This window comes from Typopeltis vanoorti, chromosome 13, assembly GCF_054136105.1.
Source record: "Typopeltis vanoorti isolate ZY-2024b chromosome 13, IOZ_Tvanoo_1.0, whole genome shotgun sequence".
In the NCBI taxonomy this organism is placed as follows: Eukaryota; Metazoa; Arthropoda; class Arachnida; order Uropygi; family Thelyphonidae; genus Typopeltis; species Typopeltis vanoorti.
Window position 1 is genome coordinate 70,860,390 of NC_143561.1, and position 26,600 is coordinate 70,886,989.

Sequence of the window (26,600 nt, forward strand, 5' to 3'; positions counted from 1 at the left end):
TAATTTATTATTATAAGTTCTAATCAATAAAATTGTTATTTTAATGAAAGTTTAATTAATATTTATTAAAAACACATATACGAACAAACACAAATTTAGAGGCATGATCTGTAATAGGTAAAATATACACCAACTTATTCTTTTGAACCTCCGTAGATCATAAGCCTCATCATGTCTTGCAACTCCATGATGCCTTAGACAACACTTACTCTCACTATCCTCTGAGGCAATGTATTCTATGCTCCTGCCACTGCAGAAAACTTACTTCATACCTCCTTTTTGTAACCTCCAGAGATGGAGCCCCTTGTGCTTGTTCCTTCCCTATGTTCTACTATATGAAAAATCTTCCCAGTGTCAAGCTGATATATACATCTCAACAGCTGAAATGTACAATCATGTCCCCTCTCCCCCTTCATCTCTTATTCACTGAACTCTGCAGACAGCATATCCTCAGTCTATCCTCATACGAACATTGTACAGTCCTAATATCATTTTTGTTATCTGCCTGTGTAACCGCTCCAATGTTACTTGATTCTCTTCAAATCCTAGTGAAAAGATCTGAGTGCAATAATCCTGATATGATATGATATGATCAGGACTATCTACAATGAAACACCCACCCTTTTACCTGTGCTGGTCAGTGTCCTTCTTGGCATCACAGCAGACTATGAATTGCCTTTAACACCATTGTACCATGTCCCTTGAGTTTCAAATTTCTATCTATAATCATCCAAGATCCTCTGCTTCTGCCATTTCTTCCAGTATAACTCCATCAACTGAGTATGAAGCATCTCATCTATCGATCCCAAATTTCAAAACCTTAAATTTAGCTATATAAAACTGAAATTCCATTCATTTACCATCTTTCCACCTAACTCAAATCCTCCTGAAGAGTTGCAACACTATTACTAATATGACTTTGAAGCTTCGCATCATCTGCAAACAAATGCATAAAATGACAATACAATTAACATAAAGAACAAACAATAACAGTCCAAGTACTGACCCCTGTAAAACTCCATTTGTAATCTTCCTCTGCCAAATACTGTTCCTCCCTATATACAATTTTCTGATAGTTGTCAGAAAGAGTTTCCAATCCAATTCCACATGACATCCCAACTCACATGATGCAAGTTAAATATCAACTTGTCACATGACACCCTATCAAATACCTTTACAAAATTCAGAAGAATGACAGCGTATGTTTTTCCATCATCCACTGCTCTTGTTACTCTATTATTAAAGGCAACCAGAGTACTAAAAAAAAGCACCTCTTAGGAAATCCATGCTGGCCTTCATAAATAATACAGTCCTCATCTGCTCAATTCTGTATGTGCACTCTTACCAATTTTTCCAAATCGTATCCACAGGGGAAATATAAACTAGTCTATAGTTTGTATTTAGCCTGTTGTTTGATGTCTCCATTCTACTACCACTCTTATGCAATGCCAGTATCTCATCTTCCTTCCACTACTCAGGAACTTGCCCCATTGCAGGACTTTCATTAATAAGCCAGGTCAATGGTACAACCAGTTCCTCAGCACATTTCTGCAAGGCAGGTGGTGAAATTTCATCTAGTCCCACTAATTTACTGACATCCAAAATGTTCAGTATTCGGAATACATCCCCCTTCCTTCAATTCTATTCTTCTGCCTATCCCTTTAGGTATAAAGCCAACTTTATCAAGATGAAACACCCTAATAAAGTTATCATTAAATAGTTCTACTACATCATCTGCATTGGACACCTGATTACTTGTCTCCACCCAGCAAGGCCATCTGTTGGCAATCATTTCTCCTCCTACTTGCTACAAGAGAACTTCTTGAATTCTCCTTGGATCACAGCACTAGTCTTAATTTTTCTCTTTTTATTATACTAGCCAACTTTATACTACAACATTATATACATTATACTAACAGCATTATACTATTCCTAGTGTGAGCCTTATAATCATCATGCAACTGTTCTCCATCTCTCTCTCTCTTTCTCTTTATATGCCTTCTGCAAACATGTTCTTCACACAAAGGACATTTTTCATATGACTTCTGGAGAATGTTTAATATTCTATGGACAGAATGCAGTAATGATCGCAACACACTGAATGTTGTCTCTCAGCTGAAGGCATCACAAGGGAAGTACGAAGATGTTACACTTTCCTCCAGTATGTCCTACAAATTAGTCAGCATAGCGTGAGGTCTAGCAAATGAAATGCAAGATTCAAAAGAAATCTATTCAAGTACTGCTGCTACCTCAGTCTTTTCCATATGAACAAAGATTATGTTTAACAATGAAAACTTTCTTACCAGTTCAAAAACAATGGAATAGCCATCATTTCTAACAAAGTGAGAAAGTTTGTTGTTAGGCATGCATGCAGGCAGGAATTGCATTCATATGTAGGGCTAGAGCTACCAACTACAATAATATGACCTTTAGCACAGAACTCAACTGTCTATACTACACTTTTTTAGACAATGGCTATAATCTGTGTAAAACAGATAAGTACTAGCCTCCTGTCCTCCATATTTGGTTATCTTTTCAGACATATCCCAAAGTACTAAAGAAATATGATCCTCATTCCACTTTTAAACTACATATTGGATAGCAATTGATCCATTCTCCTGAGAAAAACTCCACTCTCTGCACATCATGGACAGACAAGAAGACCTGTTAACATCCACCACAAAGAACATAAGAATTAGACACATCACCATCATACACAGAAGTCAGACCTTTTGAGCCACCAACAACAATGAATATTCCCCGAACCTCAAAGTATGGCTGCATTAATTTATCAAATATCTGGGATACCATCATTTTAACACCATGTTCAGCCAATGCTAGAGATTATTTCAAAGACAGCCCTGGAGTGTGCCAAGATGAGACTCTGGTTATTTGTCTGTTACCCAGCTTGAATGGTTTCCACAATTATGTGATTTAGTGTCATGTATTCTCTGATGTAGAGTCTATGTAGCTCGGTTAGTATAGATGAAGCCCTTTGATCAGAAAGACTTGGGTTTGATTCTCATCCAAGATGTGAGGAACCTCTATCTGGTCTCTTTCAACTAAAGGTGAGTTAGCTGATCTCATAAGGAAGTGGAGGGTTTTTTTTTTTCTCCTGGAAACTCAGGTTTTTCATTCCTCAGAAAAGGCAAACCAGCCCCATGAACCCACACTTGTACAGACAAAAATACTCCCCCCCCCCTCAACATCAGGCTCTGCAACAAGTCAGTTGGGATTGTATGCATAAAGTTGCATCATTTAGAAAGCTGACCCCAAATAGATGGGAAAAGGCACAAGAGGAGGAAGAAGAAGATTCTCTGATGTGTGTGTTTTACTTCTGTACTCCACTGTTTGCAATCCAACAAAATATCAGCAGCTTTGCAAATTATCATATTTATTTTTTATGTTTGTTGTATTGTAAGCAAAGACATTAAGAAAATTAATATGAATTCAATTATATATTTGGTTTAATCCTTTATCCAAGTGTAAGCAAACAAAGTTTGCACCTGAAGTATTTTCAGGACTGGGACAACTTGTGGCAAAGGTGGTATAACTTACGGACACCTACGCTAGAGGGACTCGTGGTGTGTAGCGTTTGTTGAGAGCTCCTGATAAGATAAGTGTTATTTTAAGTTATCATTGACAATTTTGCTTGAATATTATGTAGTTTTGTTTGCTTTTCATATCTCCGTGTGTCTGCTTGTGTATTTTGGTGTTGTTTCAATTATTAATTCGATAAGATACGATAGCACATGGCTCCGGTAAGAAGAAAAATGGCGGCTAGTAATAATGGTTTGCCATCTTTGTTCAATAACGGTAACATAAAGGAGATTATTCAGTGTACTATCTGTGAAATGTATACGTTGCAGAGAGCGGTTGGAGTATGGTTAGATGATGATAGTGGAGTGAATGTGTGCAGAAAATGTAAGGAAAATGAGGAATTAAAGTGTGTTTCAGGTCGTGAGTGTGATATTTTTGTCAAATTTCAGAATGTAGAAAATAGCGATATGATAAGAAATTGCGAGGTTGTACCAGAGAGCTGTGAGAGTGTGAACGTAGAAAGTGTGAATGAAGGTATTAATACAGAGCAAATTAATGGTTTAACAGATAATAAAAATGATGAGAGAGATGCAATGAGTGAGATCGCGCTGTTGAGCAGAGCGATACATAGAGCAATGCGGCAGCTGGAGCATATGCACAAATGTCTACTGAGTGTACCAGTCAATAAAAAAAAGTATGATAGAAAAAATTAGATTATGACTGTGAATGTAAATAAAATGAAGGAGCGAATGCTGTATGGAGATTCGTTAGTACAAGGTGTGATAGTAGAGAATTTGACAAAATCGTACCAACCTGGTACGACCATTAAGGACGTATGTGAGTCTATAAGGGAGCAAAAGCAAAGAGTGAAAGAAATGATAGTTGTGGCAGGTACAAATGATTTGAAAGGAGATAAAATGGAAAGGATAGAGGACCTGAATGAATTGTTTGAGGTAGCAAAAGAAAAGAGTGAGAGAGTTAGGATGATTAGTCTTTTGCCGTGGTATGACAGTGAAGAGTTTAGGAGGGCCATAATTGTAAATGACTTTATGCGTGGGTTATGCATGACGAGTGGTGTGGAATTTGTGGACGTGTGGAGTGAGTTCGATGGGCGAAAGGATCTATATAAGATGGATGGTTTGCATCTGAATGGATTCTGTGTAAGGAGACTTGAAAAAGTGTTGTTGAATGAAGTGGATGTGCAGAATCAGGGAAACTAGATTTATTAAGGGGGTGGGGAAAGTAGATATGCAGACCTTAAGGAGGCAGTTGAGTGTATGAATAAGTATAATATGCCCGAGCAAATAAGGACAACAAATCAGAATGGGATAGTTAGTATAAAGCATCAAGGTAGGAATGGGGCCAACGGAGGTCTGCAATTCATGTATACTAATGCTAGGAGTATTAGGAACAAGAAGGAAGAATTTTGGCCTTGGTTGGCACTTCCAGGCCACAGGTTATTGGCATTAGTGAAACATGGCTGACTGACTGTAGATGATATAGCTAGTGGGATTGAATGTGAGGGGGGGGTATAGTGTGTTCAGGAATGACAGGGAGAATAAAATGGGGGGGGGGGTATTAGTGATGATAGCTGATGAGCTGCAGCCAAGGAGAATAGAAGTTGAATTGCAGGATAGAGAAAAGAGCACATTTGAGGCCATTTCGTGTGAGATTGAGACTAGCAGAACAAAATATACAATTGGGTGCTACTATAGACCAGGCGATGGAAAAGATGGTGGAGATATATGCATAAGCAAATAGAAGAAATGAGTGGAAGGAGGGTAATTATTATGGGAGATTTCAAGTATGGTAACATTGATTGGAAGGAGGAGGACACATGGGAGGAAAGAATTGGATTTTATGCGGTTATTAAGGGATAACTATCTGAAACAGCATGTAATGGAAAATACTAGGAGTCTGAGAGGGCTTGACCTATTTATTGCATCTGAGCATCTGATTATAACGAATATGACCACATTGCCACCAACTGGTGAGAGTGATTATATTGTCTTAACTTGGGAGGTGGCTAAAGGTGTGTAATTTACAATTAAGACAGGGTACATGTGGAATTATCGGGCTGGTAAGTATTACAAGCTTAGAAGTTTGATTGGTTCAGTGCCGTGGCATGTAAAACTGCAAGAGCTGGATGTTGATAGTGCATGGGAGGTGGTTAAGAAGTGTTTGCAGGAGGCAATGGCTGACTGTATACCTAAAGTCCGAATAATAAATCAAGTAGGGATTAAATGGATGAATAACACCATTAAGCTTGAGCTGCAAAAAAAGAAACAACTGTGGAGGGAATTTAAGGAGAAAGGTGACCTGCAGGCCCATGAACGGTATAAAGCCCAGACCAGAAGGGTAATGAGTGTGGTAAGAAAAGCAAAAGTGGATTATGAAAGAACATTAGCCATGCAGGCTAAAGAGAATCCCAAACAGTTTTTTCGATATGTTGCAAGCAAAAGAAAAAATGTATATGGCAGAATGATTTTAAAGAATGCTGATGGTAGGGAGATAACTGAATCAGTTGATATAGTAGAATTACTGAGTGAGCACTTTGCAAGAGTATATCATCCTGGTGGTGATGTTGCAGAAACGAATAAACCAACAGCTTACACGGGAATTGTGGTGAATGAAGTGGAGGTGAATAGTCTATTACAACTACTTAATGTCAATTCATCTGCGGGATTGGATGGTATACCAGCTTGTGTTGTACGAGAAGCAGCTAAAGAATTGTCAGTGCCTTTGACTATTTTGTTTAATTTGAGTCTCGGGTCTGGGTTAGTCCCAAGGGGGGTGGAAAGAGGGGAAAATAGTTCCACTGCATAAAGGAGGTTCCAAGACTGCTGTTGAAAATTACCGGCCGATCAGCATATCAGGAATTGTTTTCAAGGTCTTGGAGAAAATAGTCAAGAAAAAAATACAGGATTGGATAGATGAAAATTGGATACTGTATGGAGGACAACATGGTTTTGTGAAGGGTAGATCATGCCTCAGTAACTTGCTCACGTTTTATAACACAGTGACGGCTGAACTGGATAAGGGTAATGGGCTTACAGAGATTCTACTGGACCTTGCTAAGGCCTTTGACAGGATACCACATGGAATTCTAATCAGTAAACTGCAGCATATGGGGATGGATATTTTGTTTGTGAGATGGATAGGAGGGTGGTTGATGGAGAGATATCAGGGAGTGGTTTATTCAGGAGTAGTCCAAAAGACGGCCTGTGACTAGTGGTGTGCCGCAGGGTTCTGTTCTTGGACCACTGCTTTTCAATTTGTTCATTAACGATATAGGAAAGGATCTGAGAGGAAGTGTTCACTTGTTTGCTGATGATGCAAAGTTGGGTAGAGCAATAGTGAGTGCACAGGATGTCAAAATTTTGCAAGATTATTTGGATAGTTTGGAGGACTGGGCTAAGGAAAATGGATGTCAATTTAATGTGGCAAAGTGTAAGGTTATGCATTTTGGGGTGAAAAGATTAGCAGCAGTATATCACATTGCTGGAACCGTATCCCAGGAGATTGATGAAGCTAGGGATTTGGGAGTGCTGGTGGACAGGGACTTGAAGTTTAGGGTGCACATTAAGTGGCTAAATCAGCTCATCAAATCACTTGGTTGCTGAAAAATACTTTAACAAGCAGAGACAAACAGGTTATTGTTCCTCTGTATTGAGCCTTGATAAGACCATCTTATCAAGGTTCTCATCTAGACTACTGTGCCCAGATATGGGCACCAGGGTTTCTTCTCGATGAGGAGGAGGTGGAGAGGATCCAGAGACGAGTGACCAAGATAATAGCAGGACTATGGAATGAACCTTACAAGAACAGGTTGAAGATTTGTGGGCTGCAGAAATTGGTTGATAGGCGAAAAAGGGGTGATATGATTGAGACATTCAAATTACTGAAGGGTTTCTATAAGATTAATTCCGAAGATATTTTTGAGAATAGGACTGGTAGTGGGAGGTCTAGGGGCCATCCATGGAAGCTTGGTAAGAGTGTGGTTAGCAATGGTGTTAGAGCTAGGTTTTTTACTTGGAGAGTGGTGAATGAGTGGAATAAGCTGCCAGAGTCTGTTGTGGGTGCCATGACTGTAAATGAATTCAAGGTGAAGTATGATAGATACTGTGTGAATGTCGAATAGTTGTTCTTGACATGATGTTGGGCCTCCCTCGATGAGTCTAAGGACTCCTTGGAGCTGCACGTAATAATAATAATAATAATAACTTCTCATCACTTGCCTTAGTATCCCCTAATGCAAAGCACATCTCCTTAAAGACATGTATAACATTATGCATTAAGGGAAGGGTCATTATACAGACCGGTTGAGGTCTCATCAGTGGGAGCCAGATCCAGAGGTGATGATACTAAGGTGGAAGTAATAGAGAAGTTAAATTTCCATATACCAGTTGCCAAAAGGTGTCAACACCTTATTATTAAAATTCTCTGGATTAGAGATAAGTTGATGCAAGTTATTTCACTTAGCTATGCTACCAATTATATATTTGGTTAATCCTTTATCCAAAGGTAGCATAACCAAGTGAAAAACCATCCATCAACTTATCTGTAATCCAGAGAATTTTAATAATAAGGTGTGATGCCTTTTGGCAACTGGTTTATGAAAATATGACTTCTCCATTACTTCCACTTTGGTATCACCCCCTCTGGGTCTGGCTGCCACTGATGAGCTCTCAATAAAGGTTGAAACCGGTCTGGGTAGTGACTCTTCCCTTAATGCATAATGTTATACATGTCTACAAGGAGATGTGCTTTGCATTGGGGGATACTAAGGCAAATGGTAAGAAGTTATACCACCTTTGTCACGAGTTGTCCCAGTCCTGAAAATACTTCAGGCACAAACTTTATTTGCTTACACCTGGATAAAGGATTAAACGAAATATATAATTGGTAGCATAGCCAAGTGAAAAAACTTCCATTAATATGAATTCCTTACAAGACTGCACTAAAATAAATTTGTGGTGAAAACTGTTATAATTATTTATAATCATGGCATTATAATTAAAACCATATCACCATCAGTTGTTTCACCCACTTTTCACCCTCTTACACACCACCTCCTTTCACAAATTGAATAGAGATGGCCCCTTGTCCTTGTTATCTCCTCAGGATGTGCAAAGAATGTGTCATGATAGTCTATCACCATTAAAAGTCCCTTCAATGATTCACACTTAGCATTATACCAAAGAGGAAAGTACACTGATATATGTGGATAATTTTAATCCAGATTATAATTACAATGACTAATATTATAATATTCCATAATAAATTTAGTTTAATCCTTTATCCAAGTGTGAGCAAACAAAGTTTGCACCTGAAAATATCTTCAGGACTGAATATGGTGTTGTACTACCTTACTGGGGGTAAGGTAGTACAACACTGGAAAACTCGTAGTAAAGGTGGACCAAGATAACAATACTCCTATCCCAGTATCTCCCATAATGCAAAACACATCTCCTTGTGGATATGTATCATGTTATGCATTAAGGGATTGGCCACTACCCAGACTAGTCTCGACCTTTATTGAGGTCTCTTCAGTGGGAGCCAGTACCTTACCCAAGTAAGGTAGTAACAACACCATATTTAGTCCTGAAGATATTTTCAGGCGCAAACTGTTTGCTCACACTTGGATAAAGGAGTAAACTAAATTTATTATAGTCTAACCAAGTGAAAAATAAACTTTCAACATTATAATATTCCCAGTGACACTGAAAAAAAAAAAAAAAAAAAAAAAAAAAATCTGCATCCAAAAAAATCAGATTTGCTACTGATGCCAAACAAATTTAACCAACAGACTTTTTGTTTATATAGAAATAGTGAATATTAAACATTCAACATTATTTCACTTTTTTTATTTAATTTCTTGTGATGCTTAATACAGTAAAACTAACCTCCATTCCTTCTGCTCGTTGATAATCTGGCCAGCTACATGAAAACAGTATGGGTCTTCCACTACTGTTTAATGCTTTGGTCACCTCTGGATATACTAAAATCAAAACAAAAAATTGTGCACAACATAAAAATAAATAAATAAATAAATCACTAAAAACTGCATGATATCTTTTATATATAAACATTTTTGGTGGATGATATGTGGAGTCTTTTTAGAAAATATGAGTTCCTGCACATTACTTAATTATTACCAATAAATTCATTCATAAGAACAAACTTCTGCTGAATGTTTATCTAATATTCAAAAAAATCATTTCAGAACTGTGCAGGTTTTTTCCCAGAAGGCAAGTTGTTTTTCTGACCCAGTGGCTTGCATATCTGCTTGTCAGCCAACAGGCTGTGGGTGTGAATCCCACTGTGGGCATAGATGTATTTGTAAATGTGTTGAGGTGATACATGTATTTCGCTATCCAGTGTGAGCCCACCACCCTAAGTGTCATGAAAAACTACTGTGCTTGGTTTCTAGAACAAGGCTCCCAGTTACTATGACAGATGAGAATGGATGTGAGGCTGGTGGAGATACCTTTATGTAATGGAAGTATCTTATCCTCTTTCTGCTTCCCTGGAACCTTGCAGGAGCTGAGACTTAAACAGCTTCATCAGAGGCACTGTCAGTTCTCTTGCACATTCTTGTAGCATACTGGCTGACATACCATCCAGTCCCACTGCTGCATTCACAGTGATATTTTGCAATGTATTAAGCACCTTGGAAGTTTTTTTTCACTTGGTTGGTTAGACTATAATAAATAGTAAAATAGAAAGTATTTTACCTTGGGTATAATAAATGTTAAAGATACCAAGCTATTTTAAACCTGGTTTTACTACATTTCCCAAGTAAGCAAACAAACAAGTCAAGTTTGCACCTGCAAGTGTTGCAAGTCTAGCTGACGCTGCACGTAGTGCAAGACCAAGGCAACTCATGGTAAAAGTAGAATAAGCTCTGATCACTAGTCTTAATATTTACCCATAATGCAAAGCACATCTCCTGGAGGAGATGTATGATGCTTTGTATTAAAGGCAAGGGGGCCACTACCCAGACCAGTTTCAACCTTTATTGAGGTCTCATCAGTGGGAGCCAGGCTAGAAATACCAAGATTTTAGTAATACAGAGCTTATAAGTATTTTACCAGAACAAGTTACCATAAGGTGTTTTAACCTTATTAAATAAAAATCTCAGGAGGAGATATAAATGTAGAAAGTATTTTACTTAATAATAAATTTAGTTTAATCCTTTATCCAAGTGTAAGCAAACAAAGTTTGCCCCTGAAAATATCTTCAGGACTGAGGTAAGGTAGTGCAACACCAGGTAACTCTGAGCAATGGTGGACAAGCTCTCATTACTCCTTGTCTCAGTATCTCCCATAATGCAAAGCACATCTCCTTGCGGACATGTATACTACTATGCATTAAGGGAAGGGCCACTACCCAGACCAGTTTCAACCTTTATTGAGGTCTCGTCAGTGGGAGGCAGACCCAAACATGGAGATACTAAGGCAGCCCTCTAAATCCAGAGTAATTCAATAATAAGGTGCTACACCTGTTGGCAACTCCTATAGGTAAATATGACCTCTCCTATTGCTTCTGCCTTAGTATCTCCACGTTTGGGTCTGCCTCCCACTGACGAGACCTCAATAAAGGTTGAAACTGGTCTGGGTAGTGGGTCCCTTAATGCATAGTAGTATACATGTCCGCAAGGAGATGTGCTTTGCATTATGGGAGATACTGAGACAAGGAGTAATGAGAGCTTGTCCACCATTGCTCAGAGTTGCCTGGTGTTGCACTACCTTACCTCAGTCCTGAAGATATTTTCAGGGGCAAACTTTGTTTGTTTTGTTTGCTTACACTTGGATAAAGGATTAAACTACATTTATTATATTGTATTAAGCACCTCCAGTTCATCTACCTCAATTTTTGCATCATCCTCTGTCATAATAGTAACTGCAAAGTCTCTGCCTGATGATACACCCTTGCAAAGTGATCACTTAGTAGATCAACTATTTCTTTGCTTCTGTCATCTTTCTACCTTCAGCACTGATTAAAGTCATCCTTCTTTTTACTTGCTACATGCAAAAAAAAAAAAAAAAAAAATTTTTTTTATGGATTTTCTTTGGCTTTGTTAGCTAATTTTCTGATTTGGCCTTTCTTACCATCAGTAGCGCACTCAGGATTTAATCTTGGGGGGGCAAGTTAGGTATGCGATTTGAGATTACACACTACTGTTGGATTCTGATTATATAGAGATTGAAGTAATTATTATTTGTTTCAGAATCCAACATGATCTTCCATCACATAGGCAAAACTTGTAAATATTATTTAATGTAAATCACTTATTTTACAATTAAATATTCATATAACTACCTTAATTTTGTCTAATATTAAATTAATTAATCAAAGATATATGTATTAATAATGAAAATACTGTATTAAATATTATTAAGTTATTTTATTTATTACTATGTTAATATTATAGAATTTGTACTTGATAATTTTAACTGCGTATTAATTGAAATGTAAATATTCTCTATTTATTTCTGTTATAGAAGTTTAGAGTTATGCAATAGCTCAATTTTATTATATTTTATTTGTTGTCATGGAGACGCATGAAGAAGCGAACGCGAGTGGAACAGAGCATGAGCTAGGACAAGGAGAATATAAAAAAAAAATATAGAGGTAACGAAAGGAGATTGGGAACAGAAATTTTGAAGTGAAAGGAAGCAAGGGTATGAACTAGAGAGGTGGAAGTAAATGAACAGTTCTCAAGGGCAGAAGTTAAAAGGAATAATATTTATAAGCGAGCAAAGACGAAGTGAATCTTATAGTTAGCTGAAGGTGAAGTCAGCAGTAATAATAAAAGGAATTTAATGCCGCAATCGGATGATATAAAGAAACTGGATGTTCAGTGAAGAATTCTGATTAAATCCAGTTAGTCTAGAATTGCGACTTAATTCTAAATCGCCCTAACGAGAACTGCACAATGTTTATTTGTCTAATGAATGGCAACAAGGATAATTAAGGTACCCTACAGATGATATCTAGAGTTGTGAAGTGTGATTAATAGTGTTTTAGTTATAACTCTGGAGAAGTCTTATAAATGTGTTCTTAAGTATAATAGATATATTTGAAAGTTATTCACAACGTAATTGATGTACTAGGAACTGTTTCTGGTAAGGACTGTCGTATTCATTTATTTCAATGCATGAAGAATTGAATGTTAATTACGCTATGCTTAACCTAACTTTAACTGTGGAATTTCTTTGAGATTGAGAACTAAAAATAAAAATTGTTTGAAAGATATTTACAGCAATTAGTGCCTGCAGTGTTCTTTAAGCGTATAGCATAGCTGAGAATTGTGTGTGTGACCACTTAGATAGGAAGTTCTATTATAATTAATTAAGTGTAGGAACTTTGTGACTCAGAAACTGAGAAAGTGTATGTGAAGGTTTGGAAGATTGAATTAATGTGACTGACTTGACCTAATGTTTATCTTGATCCTATTATTTGAAATTAGAAGTAGAATTTATGTATTATATAGCTTATATTAAATGTTTTATTTTGTTGATCTAATTATTGTGTTTGCCTGAATTCCTTTTTATTGCACCGTTCATAAAAATTCGAATCTTGCGGGAATCCCAAGTGGAAAACAAATACTTCGGCTAGAATGAATGAGGAGACTGCTAACTAACTATCTGTGAATTGATCCTGCTATTTTATATAGACTAATCTAAGGCTAGAGTGGCGCACTATAATAGAAATTTCTCTACCTTGGATTGGTGACCAATTTACAATTAGTTGTTCTTTTTTATGAAAGTGACATAACAAGATGGCGGATTCGAACATTGGAAAAAGAGAACGTCACGACACTACGCATCACATACGACCTATGACTGAGCGTCTGCAAGGATCGCTAATTCATAAGTAGTATAGAAATAGAAGACATGATCTTTTCCGAATTTTAATTCAGAAAAGATTTTTGGAAAATTTTCTTTGGGAGGGTGCCAGGGCTCCTGGGCCTCCCCTCTGGGTGCACCACTGTTTATCATACTAGTCACTCTTCTTTCTTGCCCTTTGTATTGCTCATGAGCATGTTGATCACCTTTTATTTATTTTTCTCCCCAATGCTTTATATGGCTACTCATTCATTTAATTCCTATTCTGTTCATCCACTTGACCCTTGGTATGCAGTCTGATACTGATTCTCTCAAACAATCCCTAACTGTTTCCCATGCACTACTGACATTCTTTCCTTGTAGCTTCTTATGCTATAGCACTGCTCTGAGCTGCCAATTACATTTGTCATAATCACCAGCTTTGCTGTTCCACATAAACCCTTTCTTGAGTGAAATTTCCACCCATTGAGAAACCTTCCAGAACAAGACTGGATAGTCACTTTCCTCAACTGGAGATAAAGTTGCTACTTGCAGTTCTGGATAGGTCATCTGATGCTAATGACAGATCCAAAACTTTCAAATTCCTGGTCCTCTCTATCACATTCTGTTTCAGGTAATTTAGTAACTGTATGAATTCCATTTTCATTTTGTCACATGCCTTTTCCTCTTTCCAATCTATATCCTCATAGTTGAAGTCTTCCATGATAATTGCTTAGCCTGCACTCATTGTGGTAATCTACCAATGCATGCCATCCACATTGGACTTGATTATTTAATAAGGAAAATTAATAAAATTATTTACATTAACATTTAGGCTTAACAGAAAGCATATTAGTTAAATACTCATTCCCCTCCCGCAATATTTGTAAAATGTTTTAATCACTATCAAAAATGAAATTGCTGTAAAAAAAAAATCTCTAATTTATACAGAATATCAAAGAAGATAAATTCACTTAGTATATATATTAATACAGTATAATAAAGAGATTAATAAATATTTACATACTAGTGTCAAAATCTTTAGGATCAGCATAGCAGCCATCAAGCTTCAGCATGTCTACTTCCCATTCTGCAAATGTTTGAGCATCTATTTCAAAATGACCACCACTGCCAGGATATCCAGCACAAGTACTTGTTCCACAGTCTTCATAGATACCCAATTTTAAACCTTTGGAATGTACCTATGAAAATGTTTCCAATTTGAAACACCTATCTTCCATGACAACACATAATGTCAAATTATATCAGTTTAAAACTTAATTCCTCTTTATTCCAATCACATCACAAAAAAAAAGTTCAATTTCCACACTATCTTAAAAAACAGAAACAGCTTATAGATATGAAGTGTGAAAAGAAGATTTTACATTTTGGTGCACCAAAGATTATTTTTAGAAAAATTAATTACTTTACTCTAGTAAAAAAAAAATAATTAACAAAATGTATGGTATATTAAGTTACTAGGATGATATGAACCCACTGGTATAACAACTGATAAAAGAAAATATCTGGAGGAATCCAGATAAATGGCTTTAAATATTAAGGATAAACTACTATGCAGCATGCAAATATGACTCAATCTTTAGATATATTAATAATATCTCCAAAAGAATGTGAATTACTTGTAAAATCTTTACTATCAAATATTGTGCATTCATAGCAACCAGTAGAGACAAAGGAGTAGGTTGCTAATGTTCACTATAGTAAATGTTCTTTAAAATAGCAATGAGCTGTGAAGCCTTAACTTGAACCTTTTGTTATAGTTTGTTACAGTGCACAAGTTCACTAAAATGAGGTTATCTATAGTTAGAAATGACTAATAACTTAACTGAAATTTTTAGATCCCTTGAGAAGTTTCATTGGGATTCAGCATATTAATGTATATGGAACACAAGATCACTATCATTACCAAAAGTGATATAACAAGCTCTGCTTTCCATTAATATTTTGAAAGAAAACGGGTTAACTAAACATCTACTCTGGTTGCAGAAGAAAAATCACAGAGGGCAATTATGCAGCTATGCAACCCAACCCATTATTAAGATAATAAAATAACTGCATAGAAAAGGGTGTAAATTATGTACTAGATCTTTTTAGCCATGTGATTCCTTCCTCACAGCAAAGCTAGTGAGACAATGTAGCCACTACAAATATCCATAATTTGAGGTAGGAAGAGGAATAGGAGCCTAATAGGCAAAATGAAAGGAGATCAGGAGCATACAGTAAAGACAAAAGTCTCATTTAAAGTTCTCCAACAAGGACCATTGAAAGTATTGTGCAGGACTGAGGAAGAGGAAAATTTTAGTTACACCAGTGACCTATCCAGAAATTAACTTAATACAAAACTACACTATCTCATGCAATCCAAATTCATGGCTAGTTATAACTATAATATGATAAATGTGGCAGGAGAGAAATGTAAGCAGTAGAAAGCACTGGGTGATTTGAGCGTTACTGTCTCTGACTTTAGAAGCAGTGGAAGTATTACGAATAACATATTTGAAAGTGAAGAGATAGCTTCTCTCTTGGCACCTTGTCATATGCCTTTTCCAGATCGACAAAACTTTAATACAGATCTTTGTTATATTCTCATGATTTCTCGACTATTTGTCGTAAAGTGAAGATCTGATCCGGACAGTCTCTATCTGGCCTGAATCCAGCTTGTTCTTCACCAAGCTTCTCTTCTACAATCCTTTTCAACCGTTTCTCAAGTATATACTTGCATATATCTTACCAGAAATACTTAGTAGAGAAATACCTCTGTAATTCTCACATTCAATTTTATTTCCCTTTTTATATATATGGGTACTATGAGAGCTCTATTCCAATCATCTGAAATTCATCCTTCTATCCAGCCCTTCTGAACTATGCAGTGCAGCCACTGTAAGACTTTTACACCTCCATACTTGAGCATTTCTGCTCGAATATCATCTATTCCTCCTGCCTTTCCACATTTCAGGCCTTTGATGGCTTTTTCTACTTCAAGTATCGATATGTATTCCTGACTGTATGCCTGTTGAGTGTTTTTTACCACTGATAGCACAGTGGTAAAAAAACACTCAACAGACATAAAAAGTAGAAAAAGCCATCAAAGACTTGAAATGTGGAAAGGCAGCAGGAGTAGATGATATTCGAGCAGAAATGCTTAAGTATGGTGGTATAAAAGTCTTACAGTGGCTGCACTGCATAGTTCAGAAGGTGTGGACAGAGAGACAAATTCCTGATGACTGGAGTAGAGCTCTCATAATACCCATACATAAAGAGGGAAATAAAACTGAATGTGAGAATTACAGAAGTATTTCCCTACTGAGTGTTCCCAGTAAGATTTATGCTAGTATACTTGGGAAAAGTTTAAGAAGAATTGTGGAAGAAATGCTTGGTGAAGAACAAGCTGGATTCAGGCCAAATAGAGGCTGTAAGGATCAGATCTTCTCTTTACGTTGAGAAATCATGGGAATATAACAAAGCTCTGTATTAAAGTTTTGTCGATCTGGAAAAGGCATATGACAAGGTGCCAAGAGAGAGAGAGAAGCTATTCAATATGCTACAGTTATATGGTGTCAATGGGGCATTATATCAAGCAATACTTAGTCTTTATTTGAGTTGTAAGTCAGCAGTTAGGATTGAAGAAGTACAGGAAGATGGTTTAATGTTAAATCTGCTGCCAGACAAGGGTGTACATTATCCCCTCTGCTATTCATTATCCATATGGATCACATTATGAAGGAAAGTGCCATTAAACCTGATATCAAAATTGGAGATGTTAATGTCATCTCTTTGCTTTATGCAGACGATGTTATACTTCTAAATAAATCTGCTACAAGTCTGCAAGATTCCCTGACTAAATTGAATAACTTTTGTAATAGATATGGTATGAAAGTCAGCAATAAAAAAACAAAGACAATGAAAATAAGCAGAATCGTTGAAAATGTCAACTGTGTTGTGAACGGAGAACTTGTGGAACAAGTAAAACATTTCAGCTACTTAGGTACGAAATTTAGTGAAGATGGTAAATTAAATATGGAAATAGACAACAAAATCAATAATGCTGGTATGGTAGGAAGTCAAATGAATAAATTCATATGGAATAAGAGAGAAATTAGTTGGAACACTACATTAGCTGTATACAAGACAGTGTTCAAACCAGTTTTAACTTATGGATCTGAGAGCTGCATCAGAAGTAAAACACATGACCAAAGACTATAGACCACAGATATGAGAGTCCTGAGAAAGATTAGAGGCATGAATAGATGGCATCAATGGCAATATCATATTAAAAATGAGGATATTAGAAAAGAACTTGACATTGTCAGCATCCAGGAATGCGTTAGCAGAGCTAATCTCAGGTGATATGGTCACTTAAGCTGCGTCAGAAGTAAAACACTTGACCAAAGACTATAGACCACAGATATGAGAGTCCTGGGAAAGATTAGAGGTGTGAATAGATGGCATCAATGGCAATATCATATTAAAAATGAGGATATTAGGAAAGAACTTGACATTGTCAGTATCCAGGAATGCGTTAGCAGAGCTAATCTCAGGTGGTATGGTCACTTAAACAGAATGGGCGATGAAAGATTAGCAACACAAGTGTTCTCTGCCAGGTTAGCAGGAAAATAACCCAGAGGAAGACCAAGATATAGATGAATTGATACGGTACAAAGTGCGTTAGACAACAGAAATATAAGATCTGATAATGTTGGAGTCTTGACAAGTAACAGACTAATTTGGAGGAAAATTGTATATAGGGAGTTAGTAATGATGTAAATTTTTCATGTAGTACTATCATATCCTGTACACCCCTTGAGGGTACATGGCAGGAATTTGATGATGATGAGAATGGGCAAAGAAGCATCAATGAACTTGACCTTAGGATATTAATGTGGTAGAGGGAGAAGTTCTGATGATAGTCTTGACCATGTGAGTGAATGTGAGAAGAAAATAGAATGTATGAGGGAAAGAGAAGCAGAAGTGCTGAGAAAGAAAATGGAAGGTATAAAAACTGATAGAGAAAGAGAGAGAACAAGAGAATGAGAGACAGGGATAGAGAGGAAATTGAGAGAGAGTGAGAGACAGGGATAGAGAGGAAGTTGAGAGAGAGAGAGAGAGAGAGAGTGAGAGAGCAAGGGAAAGAAAGATGAGAGGAAGAAATGAAAGTGGGAGAGAAAGCAGAGCTGGTGGAAACAAAACAAGTTAGGGATGTCAGTGAGAGAACACAATGAGCATGAGGAGTATGGCGATTCAAGGGGAGGTGTGAGAATAGAGCAGAGTAGAATGCTTGCCTGGAGGAACAAGAGGTAGCGTGGTAATGGCAATGAAGTGAGATGAAAATACGAATGAGATGACAGTAATGGTTGATATGAATGACCTGAGAGGTGGTGTGAATCAGAGAGAGAGAGAGAGATTTAAGATTGATGTTAGGGATTGTGCAGCAGAAAAGTGTGAGGATAAAGACAGTAAGTGTGTTGCTTAGAGATCTTAACAGAGCAGGGCTGCACCAACCCGAGGGTGCAAGGGATGCACCACACCCAGGCAGCATTTTATGCAGCTAATATCTAATTTGGATTATACAATGCAGTATTAGGGGCGGCCAATAAAAGTTTGCACCTAGGCGGCAAATACTCTTGATGTGCCCCTGTAACACAGAAGCTAATAATGAATTAAATGATAGTGATAGCTGTATGCAAGAGGTGGGTTGCATTTGAACAGGTTGCTGTTTTCTGGACAACTGTGATTAAGGCAAGGAACCTAGAGTTGCCAAAGTGGAAGCTAGCATGTAGAAAAATAAGTATTAGTACTCATTCTTTGCTAGCAGGAAAAATTGAAAATTAAAAGGATATGAAAACAAAACAAAAAAAAATATTTGCTGATATTGTTACTTCATAGTGCAATTTATTGTTTTGGAATACCAACAAATTTAGTATATAACACACAACTTATTAAACATAATTTTACTATAAAAGTGTGAAAAAAAAATAAGCAAAATGTATATGATAAAAAATGTTTAATTTATTATAACACACACACACATACATAAAATGCCAAATTATTATTAAGTTTTCATCCAACACAATATGTTGACTTCTTTCCATACTATTTGTGTCTATTGTTGAATGACATTTCTTAAGCAGTTAGAAATTGACATATTCTCCTGGATCAAAACATGTCAGTGATGGACCTACAGTTTTAACAAATAATGGAAAAGAAATTGTTTATGTCATCAACAAGGCTCTGGTTGGGCTGACAATCATATTCACTTGCAACATTTCTCATTCACTTGTTGAAATTGGTTGTGCTGAAAATGTTTGTCAAGTGCTTCAATTTTTCTGAAATCATCTTTTCAATTAGGTATTTCTGAAATCTGAAAAAAATTACTGAATATTGCTAATTTCTACATGTATCACATCCACGTCACATCACTGCCAGTACATACACTGCAATTACCAGCGCGTATTGTCTCAAAAAAGGCACTTGTTATGATGATACTGAAATGCGGTGGTTGTTTTTCTATATAAAAATGCTAGGATTATTAGGAATAAAGGAAATATATTTAAGGCATTCACTGACTCACTTTGTCTAAAGATTACTGGTATCAGCAAAAGTTGGCTGACAGAGGAAGATGTCCTGACAGGGACAGAAATTGAAGGGTATAGCCAGTGCCAGCTTAACATGGTAAGCATATATGTATAGCATATTTCCATAGAAATTAAGAGAGATGGTGGAATGGTAAGTGATGAGTTGTGCTCTCACTCAGGATATAGATGATATTGGGACTGCAGAACATTCGTTATGAGGAGAGACTGAAGGCATATAATCTGAAGTTTAGTGTAAAGAAGATGGATGGTTGATAGGATTGAGATATTCAAGTTTTTGAATATCTCAACACCTTAATCTTTCGACTGCAAATGACGGTGGGGAGATTTTTTATGGTAAAACAAGGTGAAAGAATAAGAGGCCATCCCTGGAAATTAAAAGAAATAGTGAGTAAAAGGATAAGAAGTGATAGGAGAGTAACAGGAGCATGAAATGCATTGTTTGAGAGGATCGTGAGCATACAGCCAGTAAATGAATATAAGGAGCAGTACGATAGACTTTGTGTTGTCAAAGTGGATCTCTCACAATGAGTCTTATAACTCCATGGAGATCCAGGATAATGATAAATCAGAGAAGTCCCTATTCTGTATCTAATTCTTGGTAACCTGAAGATAGCATGATATAATAAATTACTAACATTAATACTAAAATACCATTCCAACACAGATTAGAGGGTAATTTGATATGATTATATCAGATGGCACAATATTACATAATTTTAAATAATTGATTTCTCCATCATTTTTTGGTTATTATGTTTGTGTATTTTGATTCTCCAATTATTAAACTCACAATTTGTAGGTATCCTGCAGAAAGTAGCAGAATCAGAGGGATGACCATAATTAAAAGGAAATTTTCATATTTGTCACATGTGTTGTGTCGTACCTTCTTTTCTATTTTTATGTGTATCTTGAATCTCTCTCATTGATATATCGGGACAACTTATTCAATTTTAGCCTTTATTATTACAGTCGCAATATCAAATTCTATCGCGTGTGTCTCTACTTTAAGTAGGTTGCATCATTGTTATGCGATCCACATTAATAATAAACTTAGCCTTATGTCTTGCTTCTCTTATACTCCTTCTTATGTAACTTAACCTTTAAGGGCCACCAGAAGTTTACCCGTTCCCTGAATTCTATAAATTATCCTGATCACTCAGGCAAATTTATTTTTTTACTGTGCCAGCCTGAGCCTTAAAGTTAGAGATAGACTCTGCCTTTAGGTTAATTATAGAATATCAGGTGTTACTAACAATATAAATCTAATTCCTAGAAACTTGGCTCTCTGGCATAATTTTACTCTTATTTTGCAGTCGTGCCCTTACTTTCAATTGGGGTATTCCCACACACACATACACACACGTTCTTAGGTTCGATGTTTTATGAAGGGTCAGGGTCAGTCATCATGATCAGAAACACATATAATTAAAGAATCAAAACATTTATTAAATTCAATTAGTAATGCCATACAAGTTAAATTGATCATCAAATCTAATGTTAAGGGGGTGCTTAAGGGTCAAAGCTGTATAACTGAGAGGAGACCTCCACATAGCCTTTAAAGGAATGCGGAGAACCGACCAGGGCTTCTGACCTAATGTCCAATCCTCACCTTCTCGTGGTTCACCATGTTGGGTATCTACTTTGATACTGAACGAACGAGGATGGGCTGGCAATTTGGGATTTAGCCGACCAAATTGTATTCTTATTGGTTAAACCAAAATAAAAAATGATGGTACAACATGACAAAATTTCATGCCGGGTGGGGCGTCGCCCAGTTAAACAAGGCCCCCATTGTTTTCGCCAGGGAACCTGGGTGAACAGCGAAAAGTCAGCTACTAGAACAAATCTGAAAACAAACCCCAACTCAACATCACCAGAGTTAAAGATCGGTACTATCAACGTAAGAAGCCTGAATGGCAAAGAAATGGAGCTAGCTGAGGAATTAGATAAGTACCAGATCGACATAATAGAGGTGACTGAAACAAAAAAGACCAAAACTGGTGAGATCTTTCTAAGCAATAAATACAAAATGTTATATTCAGGCAATGACAATCAAGGAAAAGAAGGAGTAGCCATAGTATTCAACACAAAATACGAGGCTAATCTTCTTGAATGGCAGTCAGTCTCAAGTAGAGTAATGTGGGCAAATATGAGAATGGGGAACTGGACAATGAGACTTATTTGTGCCTATGGTCCCACAGAAGGTTCTACTAAGGTAGAAGTGGAGGAATTTTTTGACGCTCTAGAAAAAGCAACTGACACAATGAAAAATGAAAAGTTGGTCCTTGTTGGGGATCTAAATAGCAGAGTAGGAAATGATTGCGAGATATACAAAAATATTCTGGGAAAATTTTGAGAAAAGAGCAAAGCTAATAATAATGGCAAATATCTGTTGGATTTCTGCTCAGGACATGGACTGGTTATTACTAACACCATGTTCCAACATAAAAATGTGCACAAATTCACATGGAGAAAAGAAGCTAGGAATAAGAAAAGTCTCATTGACTATGTTATTGTTGATAGTGGTGTCTTCTCCCTGGTGCAGGACACCAGAGTGTACAGAGGATTTGAAATTGCAAGTGATTACTATTTAGTCTTGAGCAGGATAAAATTGAATTTCATATTGAAAAGAATAACATGTAAGAAAGTTTTAAAGCGAATAAAAGTTGAGCAGCTCTCAGATGTGAACTGTAGACTAAAATACAGAAAGATTATTGAAAAGAAAATGAAAGAGTTTGAGAACAGGAATCAAACCTTGGAGATTCAGTGGCAAACTCTGAAGAAAACCTTGATTGATTCTGCCAGAGAGGCATGTGGTGAGGTTGTGTGCAAGGATAAAAAATTCAGAACTCCTTGGTGAACACAGGAAGTTAAAGAGGTAGTAAAGGAAAAGAAGAAAGCATATCAAAAGTTCCTGGCAAATAAGTCAGCTTTTACTCTTACAGAATACAGAGACAAATGTAAGAAAGCTAAACAGTGTGTAAAACTAGCTAAACAAAAGTCACGGGAGGACTTTGGCAAGAATATAGAAAATAAATATCAAGAAGGAGGCAAAATATTCTGGAGGTTGTTGAAGAAGCTTAGGAATGGAGGAAAGAGTGCTGTAAAAGGAGTTAGAGATGATAAAGGTGACATGAAAACTGCAGAAAAAGATATCCTTGAAGTATGGAGTAATTACTTTGAAAAACTGCTAAATGAAACAAGCAGTGATGACAGCACAGTGATAAAAATCACTGACCAGGCAAGCAGTCAAGAATACATATCCATACTTGAAGTAGAAAAAGCCATCAAAGGCTTGAAATGTGGAAAGGCAGCAGGAGTAGATGATATTCGACCAGAAATGCTGAAGTATAGTGGTATAAAAGTCTTACAGTGGCTGCACTGCATAGTTCAGAAAGCCCGGACAGAGGGACAAATTCCCGATGATTGGAGTAGAGCTCTCATAGTACCCATATATAAAAAGGGAAATAAAACTGAATGTGAGAATTACAGAGGTATTTCCCTACTGAGTGTTCCTGGAAAGATCTATGCCAGTATACTTGAGAAACGGTTGAAAAGATTGTGGAAGAAAAGCTTGGTGAAGAACAAGCTGGATTCAGGCCAAATAGAGGCTGTCAGGATCAGATCTTCACTTTACGACAAATAGTCAAGAAAGCATGGGAATATAACAAAGACCGGTATTTAAGTTTTGTCGATTTGGAAAAGGCATATGACAAGGTGCCAAGAGAGAAGCTATTCAATACGCTGCAGTTATATGGTGTCAATGGGGCATTATATCAAGCAATACTTAGTCTTTATCCGAGTTGTAAGTGAGCAGTTAGAATTGAAGAAAGTACAGGAAGATGGTTTAATGTTAAATCTGGTGTGAGACAAGGATGTACATTATCCCCTCTGTTATTTATTATCTATATGGATCACATTATGAAGGAAAGTGGTATTAAACCTGATATCAAAATTGGAGATGTTAATGTCAGCTCTTTGCTTTATGCTGATGATGTTATACTTCTAAATAAATCTGCTACAAGTCTGCAAGATTCTCTGACTAAATTGAATAGCTGTTGTAATAGATATGGTATGAAGGTCAGCAATAAAAAGACAAAGACAATGAAAATAGGCAGAATCATTGAAAATGTCAACTGTGTTGTGAATGGAGAACCTGTGGAAGGTTCTCCATTCACAACATTTCAAAAACATTTCAAAGTAAAACATTTCAGCTACTTAGGCACAATTTTTACTGAAGATGATAAATTTAATATAGAAATAGACAACAGAATCAGCAAAGCTGGTATGGTGGGAAGTCAATTGAATAAATTCATATGGAATAAGAGAGAAATTAGTCGGAACACTAAATTAGCTGCATACAAGACAGTGTTCAAACCACTTTTAACTTATGGATCTGAGAGCTGGGTCAGAAGTAAAACACTTGACCAAAGACTAGAGACCACAGATATGAGAGTCCTGAGAAAGATTAGAGGTGTGAACAGATGGCATCAATGGCAATATCATATTAAAAATGAGGATATTAGGAAAGAACTTGACATTGTCAGCATCCAGGAATGCATTAGCAGAGCTAATCTCAGGTGGTATGGTCACTTAAATAGAATGGGAGAGGAAAGATTAGCAAAACAAGTTCTCTGCCAGGTTGGCAGGAAAACGACCCAGAGGAAGACCAAGATATAGGTGGATTCATACGGTACAAAGTGCCTTAGATGATAGAAATATAAGATCTGATAATGTTGGAGTCTTGACAAGTAACAGACTGATTTGGAGGAAAATTGTAGATAGGAAGTTAGTAATGATGTAATTTTTTCATGTAGTACTGTCATATCCTGTACACCCCTTGAGGGTACATAGCAGGAATTTGATGATGATGATGATCTAATGTTAAACCTCTACCTTTCATTCACTCTCTCAGTCTTAAAGCATTTTAGTACTTTACTTCAAAATATCAGTAAATTCAATAACTCAATACATATTACATTTACGATTACAACTCATTTTGGACATTAAGGTACTTTAACACATTTTATAACCTCTTTCGGAATAAACATGATAAAATCTCTATCTGGTTGAAAGTCCTTAAAGCTCGCTTCAAGAAAACATAGTCATTTACACAGATCTTAATTCTTCACTCTTTCTTTTAATACAAATTTCAGATTGCGCTCTTTTAAATGTTAGTCAATTCTCAAAAGGGGCTAGAACAAGTGAGAGTACTTATCTATTCTCTTTCTTCGGTTTTCTGCCGTCCTTCGTTCTTTGTTTTGAATCTGGTTGTCTCGACCTTGTTACCACGTGAGTTACACGTGCTCGCCTGGGCTGGACGTTATCTTTCTGCTTGGGTTGTTTTTTACGTCGATGATCTTCTCACCATGGCCTGCGGTTAGTCTTGTCGAAACTCTACTGCGGTGTCATACTGAACTCTATCGTAAGTCAGCCCTCAGAAATGAGAGCTGACCCACGAAGAACTCTCGGAGCACATGGAGAGAAAATTCAGGAACAAGAAAAAATATGGTAATTTACTTCCGTGTCGTGGGTTTTATTTGCTCTCCTAGAGCGCCACCTTTCCGAGTTTGAAATATCTTATCGTCTCACCCATTGGTCTCCGTTTGGGTGACTTCACCGATTAACATACGGGACTTCTTGTTTCGGGGAACGTATGCATCATGATGCCCTCTAAGATGTGATGCCTGCGGGTGCTTACCCTGATCTTACAGTATTTAGTGTGATCTTTGCCCTATGTTATTGAATAGTACACATTCTTTCACTTACAATTTTTCATTAATAATTCCTCTCTTATTTTGCCCCTTTTTCTGACTTACGTTCATGTTAGACACTCAGATATAAAACTTTAAAATTCACAGTTCATCATATAGGAAGTTGTTATAAACAAAAACATATTTATACTGCGCTAAAAGATAAGTATGCAAGTATGTTTTTTTGTTAATTGTTAGATTCTGGAATGGTGACGTCAAGTAAAGTTTGAGGTCGCCTATTTCAGATCTAACACATGTATATTATACATATAACTGAAAGAATATCACAAACAATGAAACTTACATAGTCTGCTAATGCTTTAATGCCATTAGGAAATCTCTCTGGATCAGGAACTAATCTGTCTTGTGCATCACGAGACTTTGCCATCCAACAATCATCAATATTAACATATGTATAACCGACATCCTTAAACCCGTCTGCTGCTAAACGATCTGCCATATCCATATATAATCTTTCACTAATTGGAAAATAATAAAATAAAAGTATTAATATAGAGACAGTGGGTTGCATGGTATCTGAAATTTCTCAATTGCAGGAAGGAAGGCCAGCTATTTGAAATAATGAGTAAATATCCAAATAACTGACATGAGAACAATAAATTTTTGGATATAGGGATCAGATGTCTTGTAAATCAGTTTAGTTTTATGTATGTATGAGGTAGGTTCCAAAAGTTTCCAGCCTGACACAAAATTCATGCCAATTTTGAAACAACAGTATGCACAATGGATAACACCATCTATGGGGAGGTTAGTGTACCAGTTTCAACTCCCTACCTGCATCATTCAGTTGGAGGCACTCATTTGACTAACACATGGCACACTAAGTGGCTGTAATATTG

At 36.7% G+C, this 26,600-nt stretch overlaps 1 protein-coding gene across 4 annotated transcripts in view; it reads right to left on the minus strand.

Annotated features, from left to right (window-relative positions):
* The window catches only part of LOC150100277 (alpha-N-acetylgalactosaminidase-like), a 102,573-nt gene that overhangs the window by 13,915 nt on the left and 62,058 nt on the right, over positions 1-26,600 (minus strand). For all 4 annotated transcript variants that reach the window (XM_090402591.1, XM_090402590.1, XM_090402593.1 and 1 more), the window contains exons 3-5: positions 26,045-26,219; positions 14,401-14,575; positions 9,447-9,541 (exon numbers count right to left, since the gene is read on the minus strand). In XM_090402591.1, the coding sequence (XP_090258717.1) occupies positions 9,447-9,541; positions 14,401-14,575; positions 26,045-26,219 (445 nt within the window). The remainder of the gene's footprint in view (positions 1-9,446; positions 9,542-14,400; positions 14,576-26,044; positions 26,220-26,600) is intronic.